Source organism: Cygnus atratus, chromosome 10, assembly GCF_013377495.2.
Source record: "Cygnus atratus isolate AKBS03 ecotype Queensland, Australia chromosome 10, CAtr_DNAZoo_HiC_assembly, whole genome shotgun sequence".
Taxonomy (NCBI): domain Eukaryota; kingdom Metazoa; phylum Chordata; class Aves; order Anseriformes; family Anatidae; genus Cygnus; species Cygnus atratus.
The window spans coordinates 17,242,096-17,267,369 of NC_066371.1; the positions used below are offsets into that span (position 1 = coordinate 17,242,096).

At 37.8% G+C, this 25,274-nt stretch overlaps 1 protein-coding gene across 1 annotated transcript in view; it reads left to right on the plus strand.

The window, feature by feature from the left end:
• The window catches only part of SLC6A11 (solute carrier family 6 member 11), a 91,703-nt gene that overhangs the window by 54,392 nt on the left and 12,037 nt on the right, over positions 1-25,274 (plus strand). The window contains 2 exon segments of the mRNA XM_035558291.2: positions 17,461-17,564; positions 23,546-23,670. Coding sequence (XP_035414184.1) covers positions 17,461-17,564; positions 23,546-23,670 — 229 coding nt within the window.

The following is a 25,274-nucleotide window of genomic DNA, read 5'->3' on the forward strand; positions in this document are numbered from 1 at the left end:
CAAACTCCTTCCTGGGAGTCGTGGTCATACACACTTGATAGCAGTGCTTGATGTCTGTTGCAGACAATATGTGACTTCCCATCTTCAGCTGGCCATTACATTTAGTATTGGAGACTTACAATGTGTGTGCAAGTTAAGAGTATGGGGACAGATGAATTTAAAGCCTTAATTAGTTATTCTATCCTTCTATAAAATGACAGAGTTAATGACCATTGCTTGGTCAGTATTGATCAAAAGTATTGTTCATAAGTATTTCATCATAATTTTGTCATCAATTCAAGAGGTTAAGGGCGAAAAACGTTTCTATGAATATGGACTCTTCAAGACCTCGGTGAATAAATATATGTGGTTTGGGGTGCATACACTCACTGACGAAGTAACTGAGTAAAGCTGAAACCATTTAAAGCTGGGCAGTGCTTCTACAGAGTTGATATTCTGAAGGTTTAGCTGTGAAGTAACTTTGGATTCTTACTCTTGCTTCCTAGAATAGCTTTTCTATTTTGACTGAGAGAGATGAGTAATATGTAACCTTTGTTTTTAACTCAGTTTCCTGTAGACAGTGGTCATGAATCCATTTAGCCTTAATTGTTGCTTGAAGACATTTATTGGCTTTTCATTTCTATGTGCTTTTTTGGGCTGTCATGCAAACAGTTCTGTGGATTCTTGGCTGACTCCTGTTGCTTGTCTTCTACATTTACATTACAAATATTTTTATCCAATTGTTTAAATGTGATTGTACAAACGACAGCAAACAGGGCACCAAACATCAGAGCAATGCGGTTTAAAGCCTGTGGGTTACTGGTGACGTGCAGCCAAAAGGCTGAGCAAGCACTGGCAGCAGCACTGGCCAGAAGGTACGTGGCAGGGGTGAGAGAGGTGGTAGGACTCCCGGGCTTCCTGCACTGACCCTGGAAAAAGAAAGTCACCTTAGGAGAGCATTTCCATGGTGTTATACTCAAGTCATTTCCACACACAAAGTTATAAAACTTTTTGATACAGCTTAACTAACTGGACTAAGATTGGTATATGTTTGCTGTATCCTTCCCTGAGTATCTGGGTTTGGCAGCAATTAGAAGAGGACACTGGGCTACGCTTGCACTGATTGAATATATTTTTTACATATTTATATCCAAATGTGTATTTATGTCCATATTTATAATAAGTACATAGGTAGCTGAAGTGAGGCGAAGAATATTTTTGTTGGGCTGTCTTGATAGTCATTTGAATCCTTTGCGTTTTATTGTCTTAAGTCATATTAAACAGAAAATGACAGTTCTCAAATGAAAACAGGATTTAAAATGTTTCAGATTAACTGTATGGCTTTTCTTAGTTTTCAGGGGCAATTTTTATCAAGCTAGAATGAGATTTTCCACATCTATAGCTTTGTTGAAGGCTGAGTTACTAAAACATGATTAAGTTGTAATAGAATTATACACTTTATTGGGAGTTGTTGACCTATATTATCAGTGCCAATATTTAAGGAGTGCGTTGCACAAGATTTCAGTTCTCAGTGTTTTGAGAAACTCCAAAAAATTCTGCTATTTTAAAAAGGTAATTAATTTTAAATTGTTTCTTTCGTATTTTTTCTGCCTCAACATTCAGGTTTTATCATGCTAGTGAAGGGCAATGTTTAGATTATTATATGGGTAGTGTGAAATCAATGCTGTTTCCAGTTAAGCATTTATTTGTGTAACAATGATATTTGTCACTTGGCAACTTTAATTGGTTTATTAAATACGTTTTTTGGTTGACATTCTAGAGACATTCCTGTTTGTTTTCAGTTTTTTAAAAGCATTTCCATTCACTTTTCCATTTGGTCTTTAGTCAATAAATAGTTTTCCAAACAAATTGACTATAGTAGAGGTATTCAGATATTAGCTGCAAGCTGGACCGCAGTTTTGGTGGGTATTGTAGACAATTAAATAGTTACAGTGGCTTTTCAGATAATTATCTCATTCATGATGCTCCTTAGAACACTGGTCTGCTCATTAAAAAGCAGTGGTAACTCTACAGGGCAGTATATAGGAAACAGTCTTCCCCCCTTTTTTCTTTTTGGGCAGGGGGAAGCTTTACACATTATTAGACCTGAAATTAGAGTATAGCCTTCCTAGTTCTGCAGCCAAGGCACCATTCCCTGTTTTGTGGGGCAGTCAGCCAGTAACTCAGGAGGTCATACTGCTGGAACCCTGCCTTGGACTTGGTGAAAGGCTGTCAAAATGGAGTTGCAGTGGGTTTAGAAAAACACAGAATGGATAATTAAGTAGTGGAACTCAGTACCAGAGGATGTTTAGGCCAAAATTATAAATTCATTCAATTCATTATGGGTAGGTCAATTGTGAACTGCTGAACACAAGAGCCCACATATAACCTGCAGTTTGAGCATGTTTCTGCTGGATAAATTCTGTCCAGCAATGTTGGCAAGTTCCCTGTGCTGGGGTGTCCATCCTGCAGGTGCAGTTTCCTGTGCCCCTATGCAGGAAGTTTATGCCAGCTAGTCAGAACATGTTTATGTGAACAGAAAATCACACACCAGTGGCTGACTGCTACAGATTCATGATTAATTTGTATCTTTAATACTTTCATAAAAATTGTTCATAATTTTCACAATCCCTTTCATGGATTGGTGGGAAAAATTGTGCCGGAAGTTGTGCAGATATAGAAACATAACAGTCCTTGTTTGGGTACCTGCAATATCAGGTGAGAGATGAAGAGAACCAGAGAAAGGTTCTCTTCATGTGAGGAAACAACTAGATAATGTTAGTCGGTCAAATGGAAAGCAGATAATTTCTTCTGCAGTACAGGGGGTGTTTAAGGAAGCATACAAAGCAGCCTTGCAGATCTCTAATGAGAGCTTCTTCTAAGCCTGCTGGACAGCAGGGAAGAAAGGCAATATATTATTTACTTGAAAGTATATAAGATAATATGCAAAGAACCTGTAGCCCAGTATGCTGTCCCTAGCAGTAGACATAAGAAGATTCCAAGTGGAATACGCAATATTTGTCCCTTGAATTCTTTGGACATGCAAGTATTATCAACTCAGGTGAGCTCCATGTGGCTTTTTATGCTCAGAAATTCTCAATGGATTTCCCTTCCATGTAGTTTTCCGATCTTCCCTACAGCCCATGAAAACTTAGCATCCACAGCCTCTCTTGGCAACCAGTTCCACAGGTCTGCTCACTCTATCAGTAAGAGCTACCTCCTCTCCTTCTTCCTTCCATCCTTCCTATTCCTACAGATTTCCTCTGATGATTCAAAATTTCTTGCATTGATAGTAACAGTGAACATAAGATCCCTACTTATTCTTTCCTCGTCATTCATGACTTGTTAAACTGCTCTGACATCCCAACTCAGTCACTTCTGTTCTAGAAAATGTCTTACCCAACTCAATTGGAATCTCAGAATAGTTGAGGCTGGAAGGTACTTCAAGAGATCTTCTTGTCCAGCCTCCCTGCCCAAAGCAACTTCAACAGGTTGTTCAGAGCCATGTCTGGTTGGGTTTTGAACATCTCCAAGGATGGAGAGTCCACAGTCTCTCAGGCTGACTTCTTACAGTGTTTGACCACCCTTGCAGTAAAATGTTTTTTCGTAAGGAATGCCCTGTGTTTCAGTTTTTGTTCAGTGCCTCTTTGACCTTTTCTTGGGCACCACTGGGAAGAGCCTGGTTTCCTCTTCTTTACTTCCTCCCCATCAGGTGTTTATACACATTGATACAATCACCCAGGTCTTCTCATCTCCAGGCTGTACAGTCCCAGCTGTCTTGGCCTCTGCTTGTATGTTTTAAGCCATAGGCCCTTAATCATCTTTGTGGCCCTTCACTGGACTCACACAGTAAGTCTGTGTGTCTCTGTTCTGGGAGTCCAGCACTGGACACAGCAATCTCTATGTCCCAACAGTACTTGGCAGAGAGAAAGGATCACCCATCTCCCTTCACCTGTTGGTAAGGCTCTTCCCAATGCTTAGCCAGGGTACTGTTGGACTTAAGGTCACATAGCTGAATTGTGGTGAACTTGTGCCCTGGGACCTTCCAGACTGTTGTCAACTAGCCTGTCTGAATGTGTGGGTTATACATACCACAAAATAAAAAGCTATTTTTCATTGTGTGTTTCATCTTCTTCTTAACCCTTTCCAATTATTTTGGAACTTTGTGAGTAGACTATAGTGAGAACTGGATGGAGTATTCAAGAGGTGGGCGAATGATGGATTTATTCAGTCGTATAATTCTATTCTTGACCTTAGTGTTCCTTGTATTACTTCTTTAATAGTGCCCATCACTTAATTTGCTTTATTGACCACTGCTACGATGGAACTGTCTAACATAACTCTTTTATTATTATTACACTCTTAACATATTGCTTCCAAATCAAAATTATCAGTTAAGAGCCCATATGTCAAAACAGAATTGCTTTTTCTCATGTATATTACTTTGAATGTAATTAAATGTTGCCCATCATTTAATTTTCATAAAATACATCGTTGCAATTAGCTATCATTCTTGTTTGTCAGGGTAACTTAGTGTCACATCTTTTTTTAACTGCCATCTTTGCCAGCCTGATCTGACTAACCTAATATCACAGTCGTGAAGAAATTGATCAGCAGGGGCACAGGTCATTGTAGTATTCCTCTGGTAGCTTCCTCTTACTGAAGAAAAAAAACCAACAAACTACTTTACCAGGTGTTTCCTGTCTTTACCATCAGTTATTATTATTTTTTTTCCTTTCTTAAACCAAAGATGCTTAGTTTTCTAAACAGCTTTTGGTGACAGACTTTTCCAAAATCCTTTTGAAAATCAAAATAGGCTTACACCATCTTAGTTCATATGGTTGCTGACCACTTCCAAAAAAAAAAAAAAAAATTGGAGCAATAACCTCTCTGGATTGGGGTTCATTTTTTTATTATTATTTTTTTTATTTTTAGTTTCTAAGATTTACCAGCAGCTTCTGATGTTCCCAGCACCAAATATAGAAGGAACATAGGGAATAGAAAGAACAGGCTGTGGAAATAGAGACAGATGAATTTTGCACTGGTAATGCTATAGAAACTTGATTAGTTTCTTGATTTTTGAAATGCAGCTGCCAGTGGCACAATTCCAGCAGCTGGGCCAGAATGCAATGGTGAAGTGCCCATCTATGGCACTATGCCAGTGTAGTTAAGAAGGGGAAATATGTTCTTTACCTCTGGGCAAGTCAATACTACAGATTTTTTTGCTTAATTTGCCTTTGGGTTTTTGTTTTTGGCAGTGGCTGGAGAAAGGCAATGCTGTGGTTTAGAAAGCTATGCTCTTATGACTGCTGCGCTCTGCTTTCCATGAAAAATCTGTAGAGACGGACCATTTTCTTACAATTACTTGCTGACTGCAGTCACTGAAAAAAAAAGAGATTGTATGAATAAAACCCAAAGCCATAGAAAAGATCACTTTACAGATATTAAAAGATGTTAGAAGTGAAATATGCAACTAGAGTAAGAACATCCAAGACTTCAGGTGGCTAGGCATCTTCAGTTCCCACAGGTCCCACTGAAAATCACCAGGGACTGCTGAAAAGCGGAGTTCATGCTCTTTGATGTTAGGTATCCTACTGATGAACCTTAATGAAGTGCTTCCACCTCCCCGTGTAAACAGCAGAGTGTCTTTGAGTTGCAGGTCTACAAAAAGCAAAAGGTCTTTTTGTCAGTTGTTGTAGCATTTAAAGGTAAGGAAATGCTTTTTTCAAGATATTTATCCTCTATTTTAAGAATAGTTCCTATGCAATTAAATGTGATTATTTCAAATATTTTTAGTTATATTTCATGTGTGTTCTAGTTGGTACAGGGCATGAATAATACATGGTATTAATTGATTAATACATCTGAAATCTTTGGCTCAGCACTGAACTGCAATAATTGTTTAAGTACTATCACTTATACAATATAAAACATTTTCCTCCCTGGTCAGATTTTACTTCAGACCATTATGTACCATCATTGGACAATGGACACTGTGTATATTGAAAAAATGGACGGGAATTTTTTTGTGGAATACTTAGTTTAGTATGAGGTTTAGGCTGTTTTTCAATAAGAGGAAGAATTTAAATCATCCTTTTATTTCTATAATGTATTTACTTTTGATTCAAACTCTGCTCTTTACAGTGTTAAAATTGCAGTTTCTAAAATAAGTATTCTTAAGAAAACTGCTTTAAAAAATTTGGGGAATTATCTTTCTTATAAAGGCTAGGTTAAGTAACCGTTTAAAATAGTTTTCTCTAATTTTCCAAGTTAGATTAATTATTTGAATAATGATTCATGAACAGTATATTTACTGTTAAAATAAACAAAACTTAAAAATAAAAGAATTTGCAATCAGTGTTGAATACTGTTTTTAATATTTCCAGTGTTCCTCCAGCTTCAAGGATGCTGGATAAGAATCTTAAGAGAGTATCAGGAATAAACCAAAAAATACTATCAGAGGATGGTCTGCTTTGTGATATTACAGTCAAGCAACTCTCTAATAGAAATTAGGTATCTTGCAACAATCAATTTGCTAAACATAGGCAATCCTACTACATTTGCTAACTCCTCTGCTTCATTCTCCCCCCACAACCTAAATAATAAACAAACCCCAGAACTCTGCTTTCTGGCAAAAGTTATGAAAATTTAATATTTAAAGAAAAAAGGCCTTAAAAATATTTTGGTTGGAATTCAAAATACTCCAGAGATTAGGATGATCTCTGCCATCAATTACTCAATTCAATTGAGCATAAATATATTGAAATACTTCGGACTGTCCATAGGCACTGGATTGTATGTGGCAACAGTCAAATATTTCATTCTGAGATCATTTGGTGATGGTGTTGCAGTCAGTAAAGAGGAACGCTAATCAGCACCCTCATTTTAAAAATGTTATCAGCATTTTGTGTGTTTATTTAAAAGAAAAAAAGTGAAGGAGCGGGAGGAGAATGCTCTTAAGAAATCAGTACACTCAACTGCAATTGAAAGAAATAAGAGATTTGCAGCTGGATATTGTTACTTTGTGGTGTTTCTGTAATGATGTTAAATTTGGGAGCAAAGTTGCGTGGACGCGTGGGGCATATGGGGTGTGCAGCTAATGGTTCTCTCTGATTAACCAAATTAAGGAGACATTTGGTAAGAAACAAGTAACAAAATGATATAAAACATTTGCAGTCTTCTTAGCAGTTCAGTTCTTTCCAGGTTGGGATTTCTCTTAATTGAGGTGCTGGTTTGTGTATTTGAATCTAACCCTCAGAATGTGTTGAGTCTGGGAAGAGAATACAAAGCCTCTGTCCTCTTCCTCATCTCTTGTTGCATCATGGTGCACAAGGTAATTGTGAGGATGTCAAAAGAAAGTCCATAATCAGAGTGAATTGTAGGCTTAGAAGACTGAAATCAGAGTTTGGAAATCAGACACTTTTTAAAAACCCACAAAGCCTGCATCTGATGCCAGCATCTGGACTTGGTTCGCTGCCTTTCCCTAAACCAGGTACACACAGCTGCTATCTCAAAGGCGCATTCAAGCCCCTCATTATCTCAGGTAGCACTTTGCAGAGGAGAGGGATTTGGGCTAATGTTAATTTCTTTTTTAAGGGACATACACCCTAATCTATATCGGTGCACTCACGATTATAGAAGCAGGGGAGTACAACAGTACAGTTGGTTGCTAGTTTTGGAATCGTGCCAAAACAGTTAAGACATCTCCTAAATTTGGGGTTAAGGAGTTCAGGAAAGTAAACCAGTCTCATAACAAACATTTTTTCAGTCAGGAAAAGCAGTCAGAGAGTGAAAGTGTTCTTCCTGCAAGTCTCAGAAGGAGCCTCACTGTGCCTTGCTCCATCCAGCACCTGACTTTCAACATTGGCTGGCAACACAGAAACATACTACTAGTGTGGCTCCTGTATTGAGGAAGGTCCTGTTCCATTTTATCAGGGTGGTACTTGGCTAAGTCATGCCTGGGTAAATTAGCATTTAAATGTGTAAAGTAATCTGAGCTATAGTGTTGGTCTCCAAAGACAGCAGTGAATAAACAAAACTTCAAGTATTTAGGTCCTTCTCCCCCTCAGCTCACCATTCTCATAATGAATATGCTGTATTCATCCCCTCTGTAAGTAACATTAGCAGAAGGTAGGAGAGAGACTGCCTAGCAACCCACAGAAATCCCAAAAAGAGGTAGAAAGGAAGTGATTTTCATGTAATTATTCACTTCTACAAAAGCTGTTGTCAGGTAGACACTAGAAACATAGCTGTTTTATTATTCGCCTAACCTACTTTTAATCTTTTGAGAATCACTACCATTAAAGAGAGGGAAAAAAGAGCTTAATTCAGCCATTTTCTGCCTGGCCGTTTAAGTTGTGTTTTCCTGCACTAATGAAGGCAGTGCTTTCAGAAACTGCCTTGTTTAAAAAGCTCTGAGTAGTAAACTTCAGAAACAAACTAAGTCCAGTATCCAAAACTCAACATTTTTTTCCTGCTTCTCCACAATACATTGTTCATATTTTGTTTTGGTTTAGTTTCCCATTTAATGACATTTCCCATTTAGTTGAAAGAGTAACAGGATAATTTTTTTTCCTTTTTCTTTTTTTTTTTTTTCTCCCTCAAGAAGGCATTTGGGGATAGGGGGCAGGGGCTAAAGAGCTAGCTTACTTGGATAATAGCTGGTGCCAGCATGCTTGGATCCCGCAGGTTTTTTACTTTATTTTGTGACCCTTGGGTTTAAGAAGTTTAATTTTATGAAATATCTTTTTGCTTAATTTCTATTTGAGTGCGTCTTTTTTAATTAACTGTTGGAAAATAAAACAAAACTTTTTTTTTTTTTTAACTAAGCAAATACTAAGATCAGAGTAAGATCAGAAAATTAGCCTTTTTTGCTATTTTATATTCAGGCAGGAGAAATTATGCAGTTACAATTCACTGTGTTGATTTTGCAGTAAAGTAAAAATGACAAAGTTTGTTCTTTGATTTTCTCTGTAGGCTTCACAGGAATAAGGTACATTATCAGCATACTGCTAGTGAGGAAAGAGCAGAATACATACAAAGGATGAATTTATTCACTTTCAATGTCTCTTAAGTGTTTGGGTTGTTTTTTCGAGTAGAACAGTACTTTGAACTGAAATATGTATTCATTTTGCACATTTGCATAGCACAGACTTTCAAATGATTTTTGTGTGTTAGCTGCTATTGAAGAAAAAAATCTCAGCTGATTATGAAAGAGTGACTTGGAGAATAAATTCAAATTGGTAAATTCTTTCTTATGCCTTTAAACAGAGATTTCAGCTGATGGCAATGAAATTATTTGCACTCTGCAAGGGAATTTTAAGCCCACTGTATGTTCTTGCTCAGTCTGGCCATCAGGGCGGATAAAGGTGCTTTGGCCTCATTTATTCTCCATCCATTTGACAAAATGTTCTGCATTGAAAATGAAAACATGCAAAATGGATTGGCCTTATTTTTTGTGAGGTGTCATGAATGTATGACGTTCTTCATATTGGTTAGCATATGAGGAACATAGGAATTGTCTATGGAAAAAAAAAAAGAAGAAAAAAATAAAAAAGAAAAACCACCCATATACCTGTTACTTTCCCTCCACTGTATACATATCCAGTCTTCATAGAGCAGTCTGCTTATCATCCTGGTGCTCTCTGCTGCTATTGCCAACTATGCTACACCATGCCCAGCATAACAGTTTATGATGTAGTTGAATGTTCTTCCTAATGAGAAAGACGCAAAAAATTGTTTTAATTGGAATAAGATCAAAGGTGAAATGCTCAGTCCTCCACTACTGCCTCTTTTATTATTTTTCTGAGAAGATATATACATATTTATATATATATATATACATGTAGCATATAGCAGAGGAATGTAATAAATAGTTGTTTTGGAAACACTCTGGGAATGATTCTTATAGTTGCACACTAGCATATACTGAGCAGGCACACTGGTGTAGTAGCATACTTGTTAGATTCCTCGTGTCTTAAAAATCCACCTAAGTGATAATAGTGTCAATTTTTAAGGGACATGGGATACAAGTCTGGAAAAATTAGTCTTGTAAATGTTTTTGTGTTAGACATGTAATTAATGCCTTCAGCTCTGAGAGGTGTACTCTTTAAATGTAGGTGCTACTTCGAGACTAAGGCCTGTCATCTCTACATCTATAGCACACCAAACACCACGCTGGCTTCACTGACTCTTGGGCTGTTCAGATGTAAACCACTCACCTCAGGCTCATGGAACACATACAGTAAAAGCCAACCTGAAGATGCTAAGCCTTGAGGCTTGGTACAGGTAGAGATGTTCTGTAGGTGATGTTATTTTTGACATTTTCCACATACTCTCCACACATTGTGTGAGACACTGACATATGAACATTAAACCTTTCAAGGTGTGTGGGACATAAACTCTGGCAATGCTTCTTTTTCAGTTTGCATTGCAACAAGTTGTTTTATTCAGGCATTCTCACTGTTACAAAAGTCTACGACTGTTTGATGCTTTTACCTTTGTCCTGGTTTCAGGTAGGACAGAGTTAATTTTCCTCCTAGTAGCTGGCAGGGTGTTATGTTTTGGATTAGGATGAGAAGAGCGCTGATAACATGCTGATGTTTTAATTGTTGTAGAGCAATGCTTACACCAAGCCAAGGACTTTTCAGCTTCTCGCTCTGTCCTGCTAGCGAGCAGGCTGGGGGTGCAGCAGGAGCTGGGAGGGGACAGACCCAGGACAGCTGACCCAAACTGGCCAAAGGGGTATTCCATACCATCTGACGTCATGCTGAACAATATATAGGGGTGGCTAGCCGGGGTGGGGGGGCGGCTGCTCGGGGATAGGCTGGGCATCGGTCAACGGGTGGTGAGCAATTGCATTGTGCATCACTTATTTTGTACACATTATTACTATTAGTACTATTATTATTATTATTATTATTATTGTTATTATTTTTCCTGTCTTAATAAACTGTCGTTATCTCAACTCACAGGCTTCACTTTCCCGTTTCTCTCCCCCATCCCGGAGAGGGAGGGGGGAGGGTGAGCGAACGGCTGTGTGGTGTTTGGCTGCCAGCCAGGCTAAACCACAACAACCTTAAACTTTTATTTATTATATCCTGACAGCATAGGCTTTTTTTTTTCTTTTTTTGTAAAATCTTTATTTGAAACCAAAGCTCTTTAAAATACAAATACTGCTGAGATTCATCAAAAGTGATGAATAATTGAAATTTAAAGAGAACTATGAAGTGATTGCTCATTCTCTGATAACAAAATGGGAAATAAATGACTATCAACATTTGGAACATCATGTTTTAAGAGAGTGAGTGCAGCATTTAACTGGCCTGTAGGATCTCCCATATTCTCAAATGGAGAGCTTGCTTATGGAATCGTCAGTAACCAAAGTAACTCAAAGAATGCAGCTAAGCATTCTTTGAGTTTTGCAGCTGAAGTGAGTAATCAATCTCACTGATAAGAATTTTTTATTATTTTTTTAAATACATGTTTATGAAACTACACTACTGGGATACATGTTTCAACCAGTACTCAAATTCCAATGTGAAATTAATTCCCTTGATTTTGATAGAAATAAGGAAGCAAACTGAAGTGGGTGGACAAATAATAGCAGCCCTTACATGTTTACAATTTCTATCAGAGCTGTTAACTGTTGACTATGGGAAAGATCATGGAAAGACAGATAAACAATGTACACATTTTGCTTAATGGAAGGATCCTTATAATGCTTGGTCATTGTTCCTTTTATGTATGGAGAAATAGATCACATGGATGTTGCAGTTCTTTTAGACCCCCCATTACTTTTAAATCTATCCAAGCTGTCTTCTGAAACTGGAAGTATCGTAGTGATATGGTACCATTAGGACATCTGTGAAACTTAGCTTAAAATGTTGCAAAAAGAGGAAGCATGACATGTGTCTTTCCTTAGGTATAAATCTCTGAAACTGTAATACACAGGCACCTAAAGCCTATGTATAGGCCCAGAGTAGTACCAAGAACCCATAGCTACTCCCTGAGTATCTTTGTTGATTCTGTGAGTGCAGAACAGTAACGCTGGGAGGAAATCATCGTGACATCTTCTCCTGTGGCAGGACAGATGCAGCTCTTCAGTCAGAGCCACTTGTAATGACATTGGCAATATTTTCCTGTTTGATATAGAGCTGGGAGTCTTACGGTCTAATGGCTTCATTCATTCCTGCTGCAGTGCTTTGTGAGTAATTACTTGTATACTACATCATCTAGATACTGCCTGATCTTTTGAGCTTCTCTGATTTTTTGTGGGTGTGAATTTCATCGTATCTTTAAGCCCATGTAGGGTCTTTCATACTTAATGTCACACTGACAATAGCACTAGCGTTACACAGTGGCTATTCTTATCAGCTAACTTAAAGAAGTAGAGAAAAAAATCACAGCAGATATGAGAATGAACAACTAAAAGGGTGCTGTTACCATATACAGGGTGCTTGTGTGTACAGACATACACAACTGACTACAACAGACTGAGCAGAGAGACATACATCTGAACAGGGAATAAGAATGGGAATGTTTCAGGTGATGTAATGCTGTGCTGGGCCGTTTCTAAACAATTGTATTCTTTTGGTTGCTTTTCCCATTTTTACTATTATTTGAGCCACAGAATGAAAAATTAAACCATAAATTAGTGTTTATCCCAAGAGCTTGTCAGCCCAGCCTGCAGACAGAGGCAAACAGAGACAAGGCTGACTGGGTCCTGCCTTCCTCCAGGACACAGCCACTGAGGGGTGAGATGCTGGGCTGTGGATTTGTGTGCTTAACCTGCCATGAACATAATTTCCAAGTATCACATTTTTAACAAACGCCTCCCACTTCTCAAAATATCCTCAGCGTGTCTTTTAGGTGTCTTACATTTTTGCTGTAGACTAATATGCAAATTAAGAGCCACGCACAACAAGACGGAATAGTGAGATTTCATGGGTATCTACCTAGCTGTGGTGTAAAATGAAGCTTTTCAGGTGAACACATGATTTTTTTTTTTAATTGGCTATCTTTTAGGAGGACCAGACTGAAAATAATTACTTGATTTTTCTGTATTCCCCAGATGTGAAACAATTTTCCACCATTTCAGTTATATTCAGCTGTTTGTCACGATACTGTGGAAGTGCTAATTAAAGTCAGTTTATCCTGGGAACTTGTTTCGTGCAGTCACAGGAGGATTCCATAACAGCTTTGCGGTACTGTTTGCTTCGCTTTGAGAGCAAGAAGGCGCTTCAGGAATGAAGTATGGTCTTAAGAAGTGAATGGTATTCTCCCAGTGATTTGATACGTGGACATGGTATGGACTAGGCTGCAAGGGCTCCCTCCTGAGAGCAGGCTTGTGGGTGCTGCAGGAATCCCCATGAATCCTGATCTCTGAAATTTCCCTTTCCCAGCATAGGCAACATGTCAGAACATTTGTGAAAGGATTTATTTAAGTGATTTATGGACATAGTATCACCTGGAAACTTTATAGCAGCAACACAAGAATCTAATTCTCCAGAGCAGTATTCTGTTGTCTTCACCACAGCACGTCCTTTTCCTTCTTTATCCTTCTTCATTCATTACATGTGCTACGATTATGACAATAAAAGAGGCAACGGATTGTCTAGACAAAAGGATCCTCTATTTGACTAGCTTGATTCATCTTCTTGGGCAGAATATAGAGTAGTATTGCAGTCGTGTATGTGAAGATTGAGCCCTAGACCTACACACAAGAAGGCCAAATTAAGGTTACATAGGCATATTAATTTCTGGGTATTACTGGCTTTTGAGAGCTGGACTTTGCAAAATAGCATTTTCCATTTTTAGTTTAAAAAATTTATTCTGTTTAGTGGAATTGTGTTTGTCCCTGTGTAAGTTAGTAATCAGCAGGACACAGCTGAGACCACTGCTTGTGCTGTGAATCAGGAAAGCTGTGGAATAAAGTCTGATAAAGCCTCAAAATGGGGAGCAGGGCACAGGCAGCTCTGCTGTTCCCCTTCCTGGTTAGAAAATGGAAAGCGAAGAAACTTGCCTCTTCTCACCATCATGCCTAGGAAAAGCAGGTAGTGCCATGGAGTTGAGGCTTCTTTATGTCACCTTCTCCCTTTGGGATTAAAGCTTCATCACATGGGCTCATTGAACAGCCTCTTCTTCCCAGCCAGCAGGCAGCGAGAATTATTTCTGCACAGGAGTCAGAGCAATAGTCGTGCTGCTGTATTCTGAACTGGTGTTTGTGTTCTTCTGGTTTGCCCATACTAATGTTAAAGCGGTGCTGGGCTTAGCATGTTCGGGGATCAGCTGTAACGTGGAGGCAGACTGTGAGCGCAGCAGGTATAATGGTTCTGCCCTTTGACATTTAGATTTTTTTTTAATATTAACTTATAATAAATGAAGGTTTTGTGCTTTAATTTTAATCTTGTTTTGGAATAGAAATTTTTAAAATATGAGGTAAAGGAAAGTAAGGAAAAAAATCCATCTTTAAAGTAGGAGGTAGTGGAAGACTATAAAACATTTTCAGCCCCCAAATTTATGAATGCATAGTATTGAATTGACTTAAATACCACTAACCAAAGGATTTTCAAGGTACAGAGTTTATAAAGCATGAACAGGATGTTCCCTGGTACAGGTTCTTTCCTCTGGAATTTACTCATGCCAGAAACACATCAAGCCCAGTCACATTTCAGAAAAAACATACTCCTTTTGTCCCAGCCTTTCACCAGCTGCTGGCTCCAGAATCCTTGCTTTGCAGTTTGCTGGCAGTGTTTTCTTTGTCTCTGTCCTTCAGAATTTCATTGTTCTGCAGAATCCTGCTCCATTCATTCCATGTACTTGGAAAATGTTGCAACTTTTAGTCTAAGCCAGATATTGCAAAATTACCCAGCTAATGCAGTACGACGATTGGTCACTCTCAGAAATATTTTATAATGCTTTTGTTGCCATAAGCCAGATGGATGTTGACTGGATTTGTGAGCTGTATCTACAAGGGGCCATCTCTACCCAGTAAAAGTTTTCATGAGAATAAATTTCCCCAAGGGACAGTTTAAGAATGACTAAGACTGGGTGTGACTAAGACTACTAACAAATAATTTGTGTATGTCAATAAAATCTCCAACTCCTAATGAGAGATGAAGTCTAATGCAAAATTTGTCAAGTGGTCATGAGCTGTTAGGGCAAAAAAGTAAAGAAGTGATCTGTAATATCAGCTGCTTGCCTTTCAAATTTGACATGTTCAGGCTTGTGACAAAATAGAAGAGTTGGTCCATCTCATACTTTTCTGTCAAAAACCTACCTGTGATTTCTAAATTAATTTCCTGATTTGCTTCTTCTTTGATCAATTGTAGATATTTTTGCCATTTCAGAAACCCAAAATTGAAATATTAATGGTCATCACAAATTCTGTCACTGATACCGCAAGACTATAAGCCAAACAAAGCTACACCAATTCTATTGTTCCATACAGCAAATAAAATCGCTTCCTCCTTGCATTTTAAGCATTAGCCATAAGTTCTGGTGAAATTTCTAGGTTGTTGTCATACAGTGCAACAAAACCAAAGGGCTTTCCAGTCTGATTCAACCTTTATAAATATCCAAACCCTTGCTTACAGAACATGTTTTTGTTTACAGTATTTGCTGCTGTTTTTATGTTGATTCTCAGTCAGATGTCATTGTCCTTAGTGGAGATTGTTTTCTTTGAAGGAAATGATACCACTTAAGGCCAGATTTTCATCTTTTTTTTCTAACTAGGTGTGCAGGACCTCCAGAAGGATGTGCTCTCTGCTCCTCTTCTCTAGCAACTCTGGAGTTTCTCACTTCAGAATACAATTCCTCTTTGCCCCCATTTCCACTAGTACTTACTGTCCCAGGAATAATCAGACTTTGTGGAGCTGGCCTGTGCCAACAGGAAAGGCTAATGCTCATCTAAGTGCCATACAGTGCACTACAACAATACGGCGTGTAAAAACTGAAACGGAAGGAAACAGCAGATTCTACGTCTGCTGATCCAGTTTTCTAGCTTTTGTTTGTGCTTAAGACGACCGTGCATTTTCAGTTGACCTATGCTACTTACAGCTTTTTGGGAGCTTCCAATCTTGTTAAAAAGCCTGTCTGTCAAAAGGCTTTCTCTGTGCAGTTTTTCCCTTACCAAGTGGTGAAACTTTGAGATGTAATCAGCTGTATCTTATTCAGTATGACAGCAATGAAACCATTTAAGCCACTGATGCAAATCAAATCTGATGTTAATGTTATTCCTAAACAGAAACACCCTCAGTCACTCCAGAAACCAAGGACTCACTTGATCACATGTAAAACAAACACATCCCCTTCATACGTTTACGAGTATTGCATTACTATTAGTACAGTCATGAAATCATTACCTGAGTGGAATTTTATTTTCTTGTTGTCTCAGACTCAGAGTAGCAATTGGCTACATAGCTATTGCCTCTGGTTATCAGCCAGCCAATGTTTTGTTACTTCTCTGAAAAGCACTTTGGTTGCTCTGCCTTAAAAAACAACTTACAGAGCTCAATTATCCCAGGAAACCAGGAGGTGGAATTTATTGGATTGGAAATAGTGCGGCTGTGTAGATGTGGCTTCTTCACATCACTCTCATGACGAAATCAAGAGTTAAAAGATATTCACCTCCAGTAGTAACACACCCAGATTTTAGTGGAACGCTTGATGAAATAAACTGTTTCACTGGGTTGTTTTTGAAACTGAAAAAATTACGTTATATTATTTTTTTGCGGTTGCTGTGAGGATAATAATTGTACTGTGTCAGTTTGTGCTTTTTTCCTTCTCTTTTTCTGATTTATGATTTAGTATTTTCATCAGTTTGGGATATAAATGTTGCCACACTGATAATTATAAATTTATTTACTTGATGATCTCTACAGAACTTTTATGCTTTAACTGTACAATGACTGGAACAACTATGTCCTGCTGCTTAACTGTGACCATTAATTATTGAAAAAAACCAACACCCAAACAAACAACAAAAAAAAAAACACCTTTCCTGGATAAGTTGTCTTATCTTTCCCCAGCTCGTCTTAATTTGTATATTATCTATAAATGGCATATTTTGTCTTTAAAGTGTTCTTTCATGGTAAATTTTTATATCTGAATAAAAAACGATCGAATGAGAATGAGATAAATGCAGCTGACTCTATTTAGCTGGCAATTACTAACACCTTATAGTGTTAACAGAACCATTGGAGATTTTTACTTGGTGAGGTTCTTCTCTAGAAAGTCTGTCTCTTTCTGCCTTAGGTTAGTTTGACCACGTAAAGACAATCTGAGATGTTTCTTGTTTATACCTTTAGGAAGGAGAGGGGAATTTAACTCACAGCATATATTGTTTTTCAGGTTGTGACTTACAAAAGGGTTGCAAGGTGCTATTGCCCTGTATAGTGGCCTCTGCAAATTTGTGGTCATTATACAAGTAACTATGATTCCTTATTGAGCTCTTTTAACCACTCCATTTCTTTTCCTCAGGTGTGGGTTGATGCTGGTACACAGATATTTTTCTCTTATGCAATCTGCTTGGGGTGCTTGACAGCTCTGGGAAGTTACAACAATTATAATAACAACTGCTACAGGTAATATCTTCTACACATTACTTTTACACTTAGTTTCAGTGATGGAGATGTCCACATAGCTTCACTCTGAAGTATTTCCCTTTTCTTTCAGCCACTTGTATGAGGAATCATGAGCACAGGCACATGCTTTCATAGAACAGAGACCTGTAATGCTTTCTTTATATTTTTTTCAGAACTCTTTTCTAAATTTTGGTGGTTTTACCCCTTTGATCACATCTGACCCTTGTGCAGCCATAAGTCACTCAGTACACACACATAGACAATAGCATGTATAATATACTGAATTCCGTACATTGTATGTATGCTGTATTTGATTGTATAATGTATATCGGCTTTAAAAAAAAAAAAGTCCTATGAAAAATTGTTATCAAAACTCACCTGAGCTTGGACTGTGTTTTGAATGTCACTTTTTCCATAGTTTACTGGCTCCTAGCTAGGGCACAGTAGAAAATGATAGCATGTCATTTCTAGTCTTTATAGAAATCAGTAAGGAAATTAAATTGCTAATGACTTCAGCAGGTTTTAATCTTTTCTGAATCAGTCAAAAAGATATGACTCTCACACAAAGTCCCCATTCGATTTTACTGGCACGGGCAGGAAAATGAACACTTTTTTCTTCTGGCATTTGTAGTTATTGAATTAGCTTTCTTACTGTTAACAGCCTCTAATACAAGACAGTACATGACAGTTACGATAGACAGAGAACTAAATTTTCATTTTTCTATAAAGGAAATAATAATTTAGCCCAAAAGCCAAAGCAAAATAAATAAATGGGGGGGAGGGGGTAGGGCAACAAGTGCAGGGATTTGAATTCTAAGTTATAATTTTACCTGGAGAGTTTAGGAGCCAGTTTTAGAAAATGTCTTCACTATCTTAGCAACAATTTGCTCTTCTGACAGAGAAACACCAAACAGTAGAATCCTGCAGAGAAAGAGGGAGCTAGGAGACTGGAAACCACAGGCACAAATATATCGACCAGCTGAATGCCTGCAAAACTATCCAGGAGCAATTAAGGGTACTCTGCTATCTAATCATGCAAAGTAACTCAGCAGCAGCACAAGTTATTCTTTTACATGGTTATGAGTGCCAAAATTCCAAATGTCTTGCTGCATTAAGTAGTGGAAATCCCATACAGTATTCCAACAATATTGATTGACATTATTTTCAGAATAATGATAAAGCTCCAACAGAGGGTAGTGAATGCCCCTACGGAACAGTGGGCAATGAGAGTTTTCCCTAACTAGTGTAAGTGATGCTGATCTACTTAAGGCTACGCCTTTTCTTTGTTATTTAATTTTATTTTTATTTCTCTCCAGTTGCATCCTGTCTAAAAAACTACTCTGTCACTTCCTCAAGGACTGCAGTAGTCTTTTTGCAATGGTTTTGTAACTTACTACAAAAAGCAGGAGTTTTGATGTGTGACTGGGGAGAACTTAGACAATTTTTCTTCTTTTCCTCTGACCCTGACAGTATAGCTTGACATCTCTGTAAAATGGATTGGCAGCTCACTTTTAAAGCTCCTGAACAAGATGCTGCAACCAAATATTTTTTTCTGAATCCAGGCTTCGCAGTTCCTTTATCAAAATGTTTTCACAAAAATTCCTGGGTAGAACAGATTTTATGGTGTCACAAAGTAAGATTCTTCATAAAACTGAGGAAACAAGTGGGACAGAAGCTAACTGCAGAAAGCAGCTGAGTTAAACAGGCGTGTTAACAGAGCAAGACGTACAAAACAGCTATGCAGCCTTTCCTCTACAGTGGAAAGTGGAATTAAACTTATATTCTAACTATCACTTAAAAAAAAAAAAAAAAAAAAAGGAATTTTCTGGTTGTAACATGCGCTTCCACTCTTTTTGCACTCTATGAGATTTTTTTTTTTCTAAGGGTAAGTTTCAGAAGAAAATAATGGCGTGATGTATTTTAGTGGGAAAAGGGGGGGTTCCCATTAGCAACCTGATCTAGGTCAATAATATTATAAGTTAATTGCAAACAAGTCACTGCACCTCTTTAAATAGGAAATTAAGTTTTATTGTTTCTACTAATCTTTCTTTGTAATGCTTTAAGACAGTGATAAAATTACATGAGGCCAAATCCTCCCTGGATTTACAACAGTTTATATCAACAGTGCCTCTTTTAAGAAAAGACGAAAACAGTCAGTAAAGTCCACTAGCAATGTTTTCCATATATATATAAAAAGAGGTGTACTTATGTTTTCTCTAATTTTTAGCAAGCTAAGAAATCCTAATCCATTTACACCTTAAGGGAAGAATTCTGTAACTTCCGACTCCCTCAATAGACAGAAGACGAAAATATTCTTGCTCCTGCTTCATGTTCTCTGTATTTGCAGTACTAATCCAGCTCCCTGCTGGACAGTGGTTAGTTCCCCATCAGAGGAAACACTGATTTCACAGCACCACTCCTTGCACCTCAGGAAGACAGTTTTTACATATGAGCTCTTGTACAATTCAGGGGGCATCTGCCTCGCTTCTGCTGCGTTGCAGAAGACAAATGAATAATTTCACATGCTGTCAACAAATGGACAAAATTTGAAAAAAAAAAAAAATATATATATATATATACGGCCTTGATCAAGCTTCCAGTCTAAGAAGAAAAGAGGAATGGGAATTGGCCGTCAGGGAATCCATAAAGGCAAGGAAGTGACTGGAAGGATGCAAAGGGCTCTGTAGGCTCGCTCTTTCAGAGAAGCTCCTTAAGGAAGGCAGAATGAATTTCCAGCATTATCCAGGCTGTCAGGCAGGGAGAGGATAAATTGAATTATGCCTTGAATTATTCAGGTGATTGTCAAGACATTCACATGGAAGAATGTGAAGTTTTCATAAAAATTTGAAGATTTCCCTTCATTTGAAATGCACTTGGGCTTCAGTCAGGCTCTGATGTCTTCCTACCAAGGATACTTATAAAAAAATTGATGGAAAAGCAGATATACTTCATGTTTTCCTTCCAATGTTTCCTGAGCACTTGCTTTCAAAAATTCATTGGTCTCTCAATCAATGAATCCAAACTCTCTCTGTTTTCCTTCCCATAGCAGGGAAAAAAAAAAAAAAAAAAAAAAAAGAAAAAAAAAGAAACAAGACTGAAAAAAGACTGAACTGCAGGTTACTGCACACGCTTCATTCTATTTGAGGAAGAAGCAGGAAGGAAGGGAGGGGATAGTATGGTTCCTGTGAAGATAACCCATATTGGGATGGAAATTCAAATTGGAGACTATATTTTTATTAGGATGGGAAACACTACTACATTCCCAGAGAACGAAGTCTTTGGTCTGTGACTGTCCAACTGGGGGACAAAATGGTGGAGCTGTGGCTGTGTTTTGTTAACAGATACCTCAGTAACTGGAGATGATAAAAATCCCATAAGGTTCACTTTTGCCCATTTCCCTTGAGAAACGTGTGCCTACCTGTAACTATTTTGTTCCAAACCAACCTCATGGCACTGTGGGTCATGTATCTTCCCTGTGAGTGCAGAAATGGCTGTGGTCCTCTTGTTACTCTCAGAGATGATCTAGTTACCCAGGATTGTCCAGCTTAAACCACCAGGGCCTTGCTTCCCCCACGAGGAAGCAGCAGCAGCCACCGGGTGCTCTAAAGATATACAGGGAGCAACACGTCTCCAACTCAGCCTTTTTTCTCATAGGCAGGAACCAGCAGCTCTCAGATGTCCTGTACCCCACCACTCACCAGAAAAATATTGTGGTGGTTGGACTGCATTTAAAGCCTGGGAGTTATCTAAAATCTTATTTGGAGAAAACTGGCTGTTCCAAATAGAAGCATCACACAAATGCTGAGCAGCTAGATCCATCCCATTAAAATAGTATCTTTTTTTTTTTTTTAATGGATGAAAAGAACATATCTTTTTGATGTCTTTTATTGAGAACATTTCATTACATTTAGTCTTAATTTCTCAGCATTGAACTGACCAATTTCTTAGGTGAGATAGATTGGGGTGATAGTCTCTCTAGGTTTATTTATTCAGTGCTGAAATACACGGGGAAGAATGGTTAGGAAGGTGAGTCTTTTCCTTGTTTTATTTCTCTGCGAAGTGCAAAGGACACAGTGCTCCCCATTTTTTCTTTTAGATTGTTGTTTTGCTTTAAAACATTTAAAATGTATGACTAGCCTGGCTGTCCACAACTACAGGAACAAATTTCATATGAAAAGCAACTTTGAAAAGTTAGAACTCTGACTGTTTTCTGAATTTTAGGAAGGTATTTTAAAAGACCTGTTTAACTCTTTTAATAACCGAACAGTGAGGGAGAGGGCCCATGCATGAAAGGAGTGTGAAGATCACTGGACTTCTCTGCATCCACATCTTAATCTACAAACTCTTTCTCATTTCTGTACCAGTTTGGGCAATTAGTAGATGATATGCCATAAAGAAAAGGTTTTCTATGAAATGGGTATGAAAGCATAAAAACATTCTTTCAATAATCATCAAAATTAATTGTAGGTAAAGTGTGAAGAGAGAGAGCCAAAGCCTCCCACTGCCCAAGAGCCCTAGTTCAGCACTCACTTTGCAGTACTGAAATGTATACCTGCTTCCTGCCATTTAGAGTGTATGTGCCTGATGCTAAGGTGAGTCCAAGTCAGTAAAGGAGGAGCTTTGAACAGATGTGGGAGGCAATCTGGGGCCATTAGTGAAGGAATGAGATGCTGGAACTGGTTGCCCCACCTCTGACTTAAGGAACAGATGAGATAAAGTTACAGTATAAAAATACCAAACTGAACAAGCAATAATGCAGAAAGATTGCCAAATAGGTTTGGCCAGAGTATACGACAGGATTTGAAAAATATGAATTATGTCTTTGATTCTCAAGAAGTCACTACAACTCTATGAGAAAGATGAGAATCATTATTTAAGACACGGATTCAGAACCTGCTGGATTTTTCAGGGTCATTTCTTCTCATAGATAGCTTGCATGAAAACTTTCTTCAGAGCTGTAGTAGTAAGGGAATAAACCAGGCTAAAGAGTAGGCTTTACAGAACTAGAGGCTTGGCTTGTGTTTCAGTGTTTTAGGATCCAAATTCATTTTCAGACATCTAGGTTAGATGATTACTTTCCCAAGTACACAGCTATCTCTTGTAGCAAACAAACTGTCTTAAACTGTCATAATAAATCATCCCTGTCTCCTCATCTGACAAGCCTGAAGTGCTGTTTGAAAGCAGGATAAACAATGATATTTCACTGAGCTCTGGGGAATAATCACACCTTTCTCAAAGAGTACTTTCCCTTTTTTTTAAAGTGACTTACTATTTTGAAATTTCCAGTCTAGATAAAGAAATATTTCTTCACTTTGGCCTCGTAATTACCATTGTAGGATTGTAATTGTCATGTGTAGGATGCATGTCTGGGAGACAGTGTCTCTGCCCGTTCTGTCTTTGCTTACTTCCTAGACGCTTCGGAGGAACGTACAAAGTTCTTAGAGTTTGTATGCTGTTTTTCATTACTATGACTTCTAAAAAAGAGTTTTTAAAGCAAACCAGAATTGTATTTTTGTATAGATGTATATTGCCATTGTACTGTAATTGGAGTAGAATTAGCTAAGACCTAATGATAGGATTTTTTTCCAGGGAACAAATTACTAATAATTTTATGTAGTTTATAAATTTATTTATATCCTCTGGAGTATATTATTACAACTACTGCAGAAAAATTGTTATTAATCCCATTTTTACATTTTATTTGTCTGTGTTTTTTAAAAGATTCTGTTGAAAAGCAGTGAGTGAGTAGCAACAGGTTTGCAATTCAGTCAGTTAAAATACAAGCAAAAGTATTATAAAGGTATCTTCCTGCATATGCTTATGCCTGACTGATTTCTTTCAGGCATACTATCATTTGGCAGCTTATTCAGATCTTAATGTCCATTCCTGCAGCTTGGGGTTCTATTAATTGTATTGCTCAGTATATGAAAGAAACTCAAGCTCTGGAGATCAACTGCAGTATTTCTTATTTATATTTTCAGAGACTGCATCATGCTCTGCTGCTTGAACAGTGGCACAAGCTTTGTTGCTGGTTTTGCTATCTTTTCAGTTCTTGGATTTATGGCTTATGAACAAGGTGTGCCCATTGCAGAAGTGGCAGAATCAGGTAAGTTCTAAAAGCGGTTTTCTGAGTGAACAAAAAATGTCCAGAGGCTGCTGTCAGAATAGTTAGTCTGTGCAATATCTCATGGGTAAGTTAACTGTTTTGCAGAAATTTTGACAAAATTCCTCTTAAATATCTGTTACTTAACTCATTAGAATAATTCTATGTGAAGAGTTCTTAACTATTTTTAGTGATACATTTATGTGTGAGTAACGTTAATATTGTTGTGCAGAGCACCACTCATTAGGTTAATGAACTATTGTAACACAAACCTAGTCCAGCTGAGCATCCAGCAGTTTATTTAACAGATATATTACTCATTTATGTCCCTTGAGTGTTATATCCTCATGAAAGAAGCATTTAGTTTCCTTTAAATGAGACAGACCTGAATCCATGAAAATGTATATCACTTCTGAGAAACAAATAAGACAAAGCTTTTAAAGTAATGAGAAACAAGATCTTTATGAGAAATCTTTGGAAGCCCTCTCAAGTCCTGCTTAACACATACCATCCAGCTACACATTTTAACATTAAGACTGCTAATGCCATCTCCTAATGTCAGTAGGTTTTTCTTCCAGCTCTACATGAAATTAACCATCCAACTTCACTTGCCATCACTTGTAGTTAGGCACCTAATGAAAGTTAATTGCTCTTTATTATCTTTGTGGACATAACATCTTTAAGCATCACTTAAAACCCAAGAGAACAAAAAGAAAAGTAGGGCTGCCCAGAAAGAAAAGCAACATAATGGTTGACTGTTGAGAAGGAGAAATGGTTCTCAGGAATTTAGTCAAGGTTAGCAGGAAAACTACAAAGCAACTAACGCTTTCATGATACTGTCATGGAAAATATTTCTCTTTCCCTAAAGCACTTGCTTTATACTATTACTGAAACTGTGTAGAAAAAGGTTAAAAGACTACATCAACCCTGGAAATTATGGGAACTTGTAAACACCGACTTAAATGAAAAAACAGTAATATATTGACAGGTCTTCAATGAAGTTATTGAAGCAGGAGCACCTTTATCAGACTTCTGAATCTACCTTTATATCCCTGTTTTAAAAGCTAACTTCAAGAAAACGTTCTGTAGCATAAGAGTTTGCAGCATCTGAAAAGTGGGCAAAGGTAAATAAGAATGGGAAAAGTATGAGCTAGGAGAGATGGCGGTTTAGTATATTTGAGAAGTTACAAATGATGCTGCAAAAATGTTCAATTTTAAAGATTTATGTAAATATACAGCTTATGAATGAATGTTATGTACCCACAGCAGCACTCAGAAATGGAGAGAAGACTCAGAACAATCCAGTAGGCAATCGGCTTGTATCATGTATGGCTTCCAAGATGCAGCTTCCATTGACTGCATTCTTGCACAAAATGTTGGACACAGTGCTGCCTTAGGTAGAAAAAAAACAGATTTCAGAACGTGTTAGTGAGTTAGACAACACACTGTTATTTATTCATGCATAGGAGTCTTGTATGCCCACACAAAGAAACAGAACATAAGGCACAGTGATGTCTTAGCAGAAGTCTTGACCTTCATTTGGATGTAATTCGGACATTTCATCATTTAGACAGGATGTAGGCAGAGCTGATGTGCCAAGCAAGTCC